Source organism: Penicillium nucicola (assembly GCF_028828085.1).
Source record: "Penicillium nucicola strain IBT 29836 chromosome Unknown utg000011l, whole genome shotgun sequence".
Classification (NCBI taxonomy): domain Eukaryota; kingdom Fungi; phylum Ascomycota; class Eurotiomycetes; order Eurotiales; family Aspergillaceae; genus Penicillium; species Penicillium nucicola.
In genome coordinates, this window is record NW_026643135.1 from 149500 (window position 1) to 161204 (window position 11705).

Genomic DNA, 11705 nt, shown 5'->3' on the forward strand with positions numbered 1-11705 from the left:
TGTCTGGGATATCGTGTCTTCGTCTTTCTTCTTTCGTCCGCCGTTTCGCTTGTTGTTGCCAGTTGGAGATGTGTTGATCAGTCACTAGTCACTCTTTCACTTCCAGAGACTGTTCGGCCCTCTTCGTCTCACCAAAGGTCCTTTTCTCGACATTGCGGAGGTGAATGCTTCCACGGTCGTCTCATACGAGACCTCTTCAGCACTGTTATTGTCATCCCCACTGACCAGACGTGATCTAGACAACTAATCCCCATACACCTGTTTACCAGTCGCCAATATGTCCTACCATATGGATCAGATAATGCTGGATGTGAACGACCCTCACAGGAGGCGTCAACCCCTGACAGATGCGTCCAGCCGCATGAATCACTCCAAATCACCCAGATCGGAGACGCCATGCGTCACAATAGAAGAAACAGAACAGCTGAAGACCCCTGACAGAATGTCGTTTCGGATGACATCTACACCGCAGATCAACAAGGAAAACGACCGGTTGTCTGTAGCGACTGATATCCAGCCAGTTTCGGCTAGAAGCTCAGTGATGTCTGCGGCATCACTCTTGTCCAACAGGGGAAAAAGGAAGACACATGTCGGTCCATGGCATCTTGGAAAAGACCTGGGAAAGGGTGCCACTGGGCGTGTCAGATTCGCCAAACACGCTGTCACTGGGAATACCGCTGCCATCAAAATTGTCTCGAAGAAGTCAGCCGCGATGGTTCAGAGTGAAAGTATTGCAGCAATGGATCGCAATGCAAGTCGGTTTATCGGAAATTCCACCACACGACCGATGCCTTGTGGTATTGAACGAGAGGTAGTCATCATGAAGCTGATTGAACACCCGAACGTGATCAGCCTATACGATGTTTGGGAGAACAGAGGAGAACTGTGAGTAACCATCACATTTTCCGTAACCAACTAGCTAATCTGTGCCAGATACCTCGTACTTGAGTACGTTGAGGGAGGTGAACTGTTCGATTACGTCTTGAAAAACGGACCTCTTCCGGAAGAAGAAGCTGTTCGTCTCTTCCGCCAGATCATAGCAGCCCTGGGGTACTGTCACCGATTCAACATCTGCCACCGTGATCTGAAACCAGAAAATATCCTCCTGGATGGGAATCACAATGTCAAGCTTGCTGACTTTGGAATGGCTGCTCTTCAGCCTGCCGGTCATTTGCTGAACACCTCGTGTGGCAGTCCTCACTACGCGGCGCCGGAGATTATCTACGGACGAAAGTATCGTGGTGACAGGGCTGACATGTGGAGCTGCGGTATTATTCTTTATGCCCTGTTGACTGGTTACCTGCCCTTCGATGGTGGTGACCTTGGAAGCACCTTACGCCTGGTGAAGAAAGGAGACTATATGATTCCTCCGGAGTTGAGTGATGAGGCTGCCGATCTGATCCAACGAATCTTGCAAAAGCGACCCGAGGATCGCATCTCTATGCAGAATATCTGGCTACATCCCCTATTGACAAAGTATGAAAAGCTGCACAATGCCATGGTCGACCACTATGTTGGCCCTCCGCCCCCTTTGTCCGTCAAGGACTGTGGACCAACGTTGTCTTCCCAGCAAGACATTGACCTCGACATCCTGCGAAACCTTCAGACTCTGTGGCATGACGTGAAGGTCGAGGATCTTGTTCAGCGGGTGCTGTGCATCGAGTAAGTTCATGATTCCTGTTATGAAAATAGCCCCCAGCTAACCACAACGAAGGCCTACTCACGAGAGAATGTTCTATAATGCGTTGGTGAAGTTCAGAGATGAACAGCTGGAGAACTACCAAGGACAACCGCTCGAGTACTCAGCTAGTGACTACCATCACATCGCTCGTCCTGGGGGCAGAGCCCGCCGAGGACGAAGCCAGTCTGGTCATGGAACTTCAAAGCGCCGTGCGCAACACACACCGGTGAAAGAGTTCCCTCGACGGATGAGCTCTTTCAAAGAGCCCATGTCTTCTGGGACGACTGAGAGCTATGATCCATACAGATCACCGAAGCATAGTACTGTACCAGAGCCTCAATATGCTCAAATCACTGTTCACCAACCATTTAACGAAGCGGAATCTTCCCCGATAGTGAAGGCCCCTCCCTCCATTGCGGAGGTTGAGGAAGATGAGTCGGAGGATGTCAATTTCACAGATGGGTCACCATTTACGATTCTCCAGAAGCGAAAGCACAAGCCCAGCTCCATGAAATCATTCCACTCTTCTCGAGTACCACTTTCAAGCTCTCGCGTGCGTGGATTGACAAGCCACTCCGCCAGCTACCGCCGGAATGTCTCATTCCATCATGCTCGGAACCGCTCAAATGGCTCAACAACTGCAAAGCCCAAGCGTCGAAAGACAGCAGCGCCTAATCAACCTCATGAAATCAAACATTCTCCCAGCACCTGCAGCTTGCAAATCATGGCTGATATCGCTGACCTCCCTCATATGCCGAGTAGCCCACCTCTACCAGCTCAACCTACAGTGGTTAGAGCTCATGGTCCACAAGTGAAGAGCTTGCGTCATGTGCGTCAGCTTCGAGACTCGGATTACACCTGGAAAGAGGATACGCGAAAGGTCTCGCATGAGCTCAGCAAAATATGTGAGGAGGCATTCAATGGAAGCTCTGTTTCGACTATTCGAACAGCTAGTGCTGGCTCCGGTTATGAGACTCCAGCAACTCCTGTGTCAGTCGCCTGTCCAGAGAGCCGCCCAGTTTCTGCTAAAAAATCTGCCTCAAAGACACCCAAGTCTTACAGTATCAAAGAGCTCACAGAGACTCGCCGAAAGCTGCTCGAGCAAAGTAAAGGACGAAACGACCGCACTTCTGCTCACATCTCCGGTGTTCTGAACCACTTTGATCGTTTGATCGAAGAATACGAAGCCGTAAATGGTGTTTATAGAGAGCCCGAGGAGATTTTCTTCCATGATCCGTTCATTTCCGTTCCAAATGACGTTTCTTTGCCTGCCATCAGTGAAGAACTTGCCAGTCCCACTGCGGGAGGCGATGCTAGCCCTCGTCGCAAGCTGAAGTCATGGAATCCGGTTCCTCCACCGCAGAGTGGCGATCTTAAGAACACAATCCGTATGGTGCCTCACAGCTCCTTCCGCTCCATGGAGGAAGTTAAGCCTTTGACTATCCGCAAGAAAAAGTCTGAAAAGCCTTTGCCCCCAGATTTGCATGACCACACCAATAGCCCACTATCGGCTGATAACCGCAACTTCTCTACTGACACGAGGCAGGCTCCTCCTGTGTTTGGCTCTGGTGGTTTGGCATGCATCGATGAAGTACCTATATCTCCCACGAGGAAGAATACACGCGGCGAGGGCAGAAAATGGTCGTGGTTCAAACACCGTTCCCAGGGCGCGAATACTCCACCAGCTCTGCCTCCCAAGGACTCACACCCGATCATTCCAAGCGGTGGCTCAACAGTGCACAAGCCAATCACCCTAGAGTCAATTCCCAACTCCGAGGAGACTACACAGCAGGTTCCCAACCGCAAGACCTCCATGGACCGTTTCGCAGGTGGCATCTTCAAGAAACTCATGTCCAAGAAGCCTGCGAAGAACATGCAGGAAACGCCCACTGGTTAGTAAACCGCGACTGTATTGTGACATGCCCACTCTAATAAATGTACAGACGGAGAGATCGAAAAGTCAGACAGCCCGCCTCGAGACAAACGTTTTTCTTCCGTAGTCCCCAACAAAATGCCCGACACCGAAAGTTCATTTGAGTCTGATGACAACCAGAACCCATTCCGCAACAAGCGCCGCTCGGTCGCTAATCATAACTGGTTTGCACGAGTTTTCCAGATCAAACCCGCGAGCCGGGTGATCGCTCTCAATTGCTCGAAGCAAAAAGGCCGCAAAGAGCTATACAAACTTCTTCGCGAGTGGCGAGACTATGGCATGGAGGATGTTTGGCTTGACAAGGCCAACAGCGTTGTCCATGGTCGTGTCAGCGAAGCCAACTGTGCGTGTTACTATTCTCCTTTTCTCTCATGTAATGCTAACCATGTGGCAGTCCTCCGTCTACGAGAAGTTGAGTTTACCGCTGAATTCTATACTGTTCTGGAACACGGTCTGGAAAGCAACCTGGGTGTCGTCCGTTTCAAACAAGAGCGTGGAGCTGCCTCATCTTTCAACGAGGTCGTTGAAGCTGTGGAGAATACCCTCAAGCGCCGCGGTATGACAGTTGAAGACCCTCTTCGCGCAAAGAAGATGACCCAAGTTCTGGACACCATCCCCAACCACAAATAAGCACACGATCAATCCCGTTAATATGCTTTCCATCCCCCCCCCCCCCCCCCCCCTTACCTATAGGCAAACTTTAACCAACCATTGTCTCTCACTTTCAAAGTCACGCTCATCAACACCCTCGCGTTTAAGCACTGCAAAAGCTCATTCCCTGCATCTCTTTTCCTTCTACATTCCACGCTCATTTCACATCGCATTGCAAGACCAAGAATCCATCTCAAGGCGGGTCTTGCTTGTCGTCTCCATAGTCTCTATTTCAATTTCCTTTCTCCTGCTTGTGATTCCACTTTTTCCTTTTGTCAATTGTCTAGTTATGTTGGTCTTAGTGAGTTCCTTAATCATCTCCTCAACTCCAGCACTGTCTGTTCTTACTCCGCTGCTCATATTGTCCATTAACCTTGTATCTAAGATACTGGAATAGTAATTCATAGCTATTGGGAGGCACATAGTTTCTCAGTATTCATTCCGGCGCCCAATACGTAGTCTCTCACTGGCCATCTACAAAGACGACCTACGACTATTCTGGGATCTGCATATCACCGTCTCTTCTGTATTGATTCTATAATTCAGTTCAATAGCTACAGCGGCGACCCTGAGCTTTCTTCTAACATGAACAAGGTTCTGGCACTGAACCTTTCGGGCCCTGGAACTTAGGGCTTGTCACGTGGCTGTCCATACTATCCACGAGCCCAGGCGAACGGTTTGGCTACACAGATGCAGGCGCGCTGCAGATCTTCAGCAATCTAGACAAAACCCTGCAGTACGGATACTCCACTAAAGGACATGTATTGAACGCGAGACTCGGGTTCCACTATGCAGCCAAGGATACCTGGTGTCTCCCTCGCAGGATGCAGCAAGCCACTCAGCCTAGTCTAATCCTGAGGCCAGGGCCCGAGCTAGGGCCATGGCCGATGTAACTTTCCACTCTGGAGGAGAAATGAAAAGAATGAGCAATACAATTGCAAGGGGAATTGAAGAAAATGATACCCAAATACCACGAGCTAAGGGGAAGGAACTTCTGGATTCGAGATTTGGAATCCAGGCAAGACAATATGGACCTGAGAACGAAAAAGCATAGAAGACGTATCGATGTCGATATAAGTCGGATAATGGAATTTCATCAGAAAGCGCTCAGGGACACAGGTCCAAAAGATAGAAACATGGAACACGTAACGGTAACAGTAGTAGCAGGAACAATAACGGGCAAGAAACATGCAGTAACAAAAAAGCAAGACAAAATTGATCAGACAACCTCCCGGATATAACTATAAGCAGACAATAGACGGAAAATGAAAAGACAGTCAAGAGTAAGTGAAAAGAGAAAAGAGAAAAGAAGGAACATAACAGTTCCAGCGCAAAATCACGATCAAGGGGAAATGATGACACAGCCGACCCCGGTCTTCTACTCGCGCGAAGAAACAGATGGCCAAACACACGTCCTTAAAGAGACGAATGACTTCCCGATATAAAAGATATAAGAGAGAAAAAAAAAAAGCAAAAAGCAAAAAACCGACAGCAGTGCAAGTGCAACAACGTGGAAACGGAACGCATGCAAAGATTTCAAATAGCCACCCGAAATTGGAACGCAAAGTCAAGTTTTGTCCCTTTGGAAATGTATGCCAAGGTAACGGAGAGGGTTGAGTCGGAATTCCAGTTGAACGGCATGCGAGCATGCGAGCATCCAGGGGGAAGCCAAACATAATCAAACCCTCTCTGCAGACCCAATTGGATCCACGATTAATCGGATATCGAAGCCGATAAAGACGAAGGCGGAAGAATCATAGAAATATAGAAATAAAAATTCGTAGGCCGATCATACCAGAGAACTTGTGAGTCTGGAAATCTCAACCTCAAGTTCTCAGGTTGCTCGTGAAGCTCGTGAGGTCGCGTATGGTGGTCTCATAACGGATCAGAGAGTGACGTTGCTGTCGCGTTCAATCGTCCTGCGTGCTCGGAATCGTCTGGAATGTATATCGAGTCTCCCCTTGCTCCGATTGTCTCATTCACTCGGGAAAGCTCGGGTTTCATTAACGTCAAGCTCAAACCAACAAAAAATCCCCGAGTTTTCCTTCCAACTCCCCAAACTCAACACCTAGCTCTCAGGCCGCGTGGCCAGCACACGGCCTCATTCCATTGAACACTATTCCCCTCCGCTGCTCTCGCAATCGCATTCTTTGCGCCCTAGTTTCCTAAAATTGCTCGCATAGAAATGACTATTGCGGGCCGCGGCGGTTCAGTGCATTGAGCATGTCGCTGTCGGTGCTGGATCGACCATGGGAATCACCCGGGTTGAGCATGTCGCGCACATTTAATCCAGCCCGCTGCGAACCACCAGGCGTAGAGGTGGGAGGAGGGCTCACACCGCCTGGCTGAGGGGTCGCGCTAGACTGAGGGGGAACACTACTCGAGGGGGCAGCCGAATGAGGTGTCACAGGTGCCTGGTGAGGCTGCATGGGAGGGAAAGGCGATCCGTGCGGCGAGGACGAGGTGCGAGCATCATATGCATAAGCCGACTGCGGTGAAGTGCGTCGATCGTGAACCGGTGGTGGAGGGTAGTTGTAAGGGCTCGGCGTGGTGTGAGTTTGGTATCCGGGCGCGGAGCCAGCGGGAGTCACGGGGGCCAAATTGGTAGGATCAGGGTACTCGAACCCTGAATTAGAGCCTCGCCGGTGTCTCTGTGTCATCATTAGATCAGGTCCGTTCTCTCGCTTGCGCGCTTGAAAGGGAATGGTGGCCTTACCGGATCGGGCATGCCTGACGCAAGGGGCGGCGGGGCACCATCCATGGGGGGTCGTCCGTTCTGATAGTACATCCCTTGAGGAGGCGGAAGGGTGGTGTCGGCGCCCTGCGGCTGCTGCTGAGGTGGCAGTGGCTGTCCGTGAGCGCCGTACAGGACAGGCTGTCGTCCCCCGGGAGCCGGTCCATTTCGTAGATGAGGGTAAGCGGCGTGCGCAGGTACAAAGGCCTGTGTTTGCGACGAGACTGGGGTGAACATGCAATCTTGGTTGAAACGGACACAGTTGCTGCATCGTCCATCAGCCGAAGTGTCGAAGCCCGAGCAACGAATCTAGGTTGGAATCAGCGCGCGATCATTTTCCGAGACAACCCAATCTCCCGTACCTTCCGACGCCGACAATATCGACAGGCAATGGCGGTTCGCTGCCGAGGAGCTGCTGCTTGATAAGGGCCTTGAGGTCCCGGAGGAGGCGCGTAAGGATCTGGACGGTAGCCACCAGGCGGCGGAGGCAGGCGGTAAGGATCTTGTCCGTGAACGGCCGCCATGTTAGGCGGAGGCGGATACTGTGAAGTCGGGTACTGCGCCTGGGGATATCCAGGATACTGATAACCAGGAGGCGGGTATTGCGGCGGGTAAGGATAGGGACGTGGTGCTTCGTCTGGTGGAGGATAAGAGGATGGGGGATACTGTGTTCTATAATCAGCACACACACCCACAAACACACACATAATATCACTTCCAGGCCGTCGACCGGCCGACACCTCCACACGTCACAATGTCACTTACATAGGTAGCTTGCTCGTCCCGATTCCAGCGGGGATCCTGACGATTCGGATCCTCCCGATCGTCGTTGGGGCCCGACATGGTTGAAAGAGAAGATGATTACAGGGATGAAAGGGAGGGGGATATTCACTCGGGCAAAGCGAGCATAGCGCGGTCCAGGGGTGTTAGGGACCAGAATAGGCAAGAGAGCAAAAAGGAAATAAGGTGAAAAAGAAGAAAAGAAGGAAAAAAGAAAAGAAAAGAGCCTCGGCGATTATGACGTGAGCAAGAAATATAGAAAGGGAATTTTTTGATTGGAAAAAGGCAGAAAAACCCAAAGGATGGAAAAAGTGGAGACGGGAGGCGCCAGTACCCTGACAGTACCGTGTAATGAGATACGCAAGGTGAGTCTGGTCTAGTATGACTCTCCGGCTAACTGGATTGGGATGACTGTGAGCTGAATAACTGTGGGTGGGATGATTGAACCATGGTTCTGGTCTTAGGGTACCAGGCTTCGGTGAGGAACCCGAGAACGGCGACCGCTTCTTTCTCGCGTAACCATGGACCGCCTCGGACCGTAGTCGCACAACCGCATCCGGCCCCGCGATACATAGGCTCGGGTCGGGGCGTCTGCATGTATATCTGCTTTGAAAAAAAAAAAGTTTTTAAAAAAATTAGATCCAGAATAACCGAATAGCAGACAAAAGAGTAATGTAGCGGTGAATGTTCTTCCCACTTCCCCCCCCCGTGGCGATCAGACACCAGCTGAAGGAGTGGGGATATTTCCAGCTGGGACCACTCGCCACTCATTTCCGATACGAAATCAACCATGCCAAAAGCCAAAGAGCGGAGCCAGTCAGACAGGAAAGAAACCAGACAGAAGAGGGGGTGGAGTGCCCTAAGTTCCCAGGGCTGTAGCACTGGATCCGGAAAGCCCATGAGCCAAGGTAACCTGCATTAGCGCAGCGCTGACAGGGGGCGGGTTCCTAGGAGCCACAACCACGTTGTACGGGATTTAGTGGACCGTCGCCAATCCCGAGGTCTTCGTACTGAATACAGTAACAGTACTCTCGGGGTTGTCCCACGGGCCGCTCCGGCCTTCCCGCCGATCTATGCATGACCATCTGGTATGTAACCATACACTCGTATTGTATGGGTAGTGTGGCAGTGTCGAGTTCTCGCCTTCTCAACGCTCAAGTGTGGCATGGTAGCGCTCCAGGGTTGGTTTCCATTTTCACAATACATAATCCATGTCGACTAACCGGATCCTCAGTACATGGATTACAATCCTTACCTCCATCCCCCTTCCCCTAACAAGGATATATACACTAATTCCACGCTACTGTACACTACCCTTTCAGGCCACGTTTTTCGAACCCAATCGAGTGCATTGCCGTCCGCGTCTTTCCGCTCCCCACTCTCTGGCGTGGCCGGTTCAGTTCTCTTAGCGTACCCTCTCCGGAATCTCCAGATCCACTCGACCCAAAACTGCTGGCCACTCGATGCCGTTTGCCCTGGGGACGCGCTAGTCATCCTCAAAACTAGGAAAGGACTGAGCACCTGTTTTGAAGGGACCCAACGCTATTTTCCGACCGGGACGATTTTCTGAGAACTCTGTTCTCTCTCTCTCTCTTTTTTTTTTTCTTTTCTTTCTTTCTTTTTTTTTTTTTTGGTGATTACTTGGGCATCATTCTTTTTTTGTCGACTTACTTAGTTAGGTAATTCCTCCTCTTTCTTTCCCCCTCTCTGTCGAGGCCATACCCCTCCTTTACCCACACGGGAGCGCGTCTATCAGCAGGGATGGAGACGGGTCGGGCACTAATAGGCGCAGCCCGCATGCAGCTACGGTCACGGGAACAGCCCCTATGGAAAGGTAAAAGGTCTGTGCTAGTTAAAATCTGACGTGGCGAGAAAGAATCTCCTTTTATTTCTTTTTTAATTTAAAAATCCACCCTCCAAAAAAAAAAAAAGAGAAAATCAAAAGTTGGATGGTTTCTGCACCGAGCCGGAATGAGGCAGTGCTTGAGTCGGTGTACACGAACCGGTTGAACGGCTTGCAGGTCGTGTGATGAGAGATGCCTGATGACTACCTGATCCTGGGCTACTGTATGCAATAGCACTCGTTATTAGCCGAGCCTGGAAAGTTTCTTTTCTACCTTTGTTCTACTGCTGTCCCTCTGACGGTGGTTTGTTGTGATGCACGTTGTTCGCCTAGTGAATGTCTCCCATTGGTGAGGGCCCCGGTCGGTGCCTCGTCACACAGGTGACACCAGGCTCTGCTGCAGCTGGGCCTTGCCAACTCTATTCGGGGCCGCCATTCGGGAGACAAAGCGAGTCGATCTCACCTTGCTTTTTATGGATGCTGCTCGGCAACTGGTCGCCCGGGATCTTGCGTGGAGCTAGTGACATTCCTGACACATTGGATCTGTCGGAGGCTTATTTGAAGCACTTATTGGGGAGTTTTTTTTCCCTTGGTTTTTTTTTAATTTGCTTTTTTAGTGTTTCTTTTGACTGTCGATTTCAAACTGCCCCAGTCCGGTCCGTGTGATGTGCATACTGTGCATGCATCGAGGGCACTGATATCACTAAACTAACTCATCTCACTCAAGACGGTTCTGAAACGGAGTCTACTGTAGTACCTTTCGAGGCCAATTATGCGTATTGAGCGCTGGTTGGTCCCATGTTTGGTTGATTGATGATTGAAACAAGCATGAGACCTGTTGAGGATTAGTTCTTAGGGTAAAGTAGCAAACAAGACAAATTATGACATGTGATACTTCTTGCCCTGGTTCTTGCCTATACCTTTCTACAGTATCACTTAGATTGTCAGAATTAATATATGTCAACAAAGCGAGGCATATGGAGCACTGCGCAGAGACGGTTCAAATGTAGATGTAGACCAGAGTCGTAATCATAGCCTAGCGCTTTGTTCCCAGCGGGTGATCTTAGAGCGATCAGGGAGAAATAACGAAAGTTATTATTCTCCCCCCTCCCCCAAAAAAGAAAGTTTAGATCGCCAAAGTATGTCTGTTTACCTGGAGAATAACCCGTTTCACGTTTCTAACGTTCAGATCGTACTTTGTACTACATTGTTTCTGGGTCTGATGAAACTCAGACAGTCTTGTCTCGACGATTTCACACTAGAGCACAAACAACAAGGGTGTCAACTTGCCCATAGACAAATGATTCAGCTATAGTCTAATCCGACCCGATTACGGTGTATGACGGAGGTGGGACTTAAAGCTTTCGAAGCTTTCGAATCTGTCGCTTGACCTGCATCAAATTACCATCAGAAATGAACAGGGCTCTTCCCCGCTTAAGATGACATACATACAATAACAAATTTCGTACACAGTACATTCAGTACTTTGTTCAAGGAAACCACCAATGATCCAGGATCTTCGGGGCTGAGCTTCCGACGGGAATGACGATCTCAACATAGATCAAGATCCATAATATAACTTACAGCCACGACGTACCAAGTGTAGACTGTTGCTCAGCAGCCCAAAATACAGAAACATGGAAAATCAAATCCAGATCAATCTAAAGTTAAGATCATGGTCAATGACTATGTGACTGCCTGATACCGGTCAAACCTACACGCACAAACATGCCCAACATACAACCGAAACCATCCAAATACACAACCAGTCAAATAAATGCAGTCCATTCCAGACCAGGAAGGTGCTCTCAAAAAACCACAATCAGGGACAGGCGGAGCAGATCCGGTCCTCAATCCACATTCTCCCAAGGTTAGTCTAGCGGGCATGCCCGACAACGGGCCGAACGCGGGCGCTTGCGGTGGCGATATAATGCGCGTCAGGCATATTAATTTAAGATACTTGCGCGTTCTGGAATTGAGATTGCAAAAAGGGTAAACTGTAAATGAAGCGTAAACTGTTGAGAGGGGTGTGGCTTTTGGGCGGGAACAAGGAGGGGGAAGAAACACAATACAAGGCGAGGCA

General features: G+C 50.0%; 2 protein-coding genes across 2 annotated transcripts; one reads left to right on the top strand and one right to left on the bottom strand.

Annotated features, from left to right (window-relative positions):
• Positions 1-277: 277 nt before the first annotated feature.
• Positions 278-4244, top strand: N7511_011155 (serine/threonine-protein kinase; the record flags this gene model as incomplete). The annotated part of the gene is made up of 5 exons (XM_057133532.1): positions 278-885; positions 934-1662; positions 1715-3573; positions 3625-3957; positions 4009-4244. 5 exons carry the CDS (start codon positions 278-280, stop codon positions 4242-4244), a joined length of 3765 nt encoding a protein of 1254 aa, XP_056978820.1.
• Positions 4245-6454: 2210 nt separating this feature from the next.
• Positions 6455-7842, bottom strand: N7511_011156 (Zn(II)2Cys6 transcription factor domain-containing protein; the record flags this gene model as incomplete). Its single annotated transcript, XM_057133533.1, has 4 exons — positions 6455-6916; positions 6982-7308; positions 7362-7664; positions 7765-7842. 4 exons carry the CDS (start codon positions 7840-7842, stop codon positions 6455-6457), a joined length of 1170 nt encoding a protein of 389 aa, XP_056978821.1.
• Between the last annotated feature and the right edge of the window lie 3863 nt (positions 7843-11705).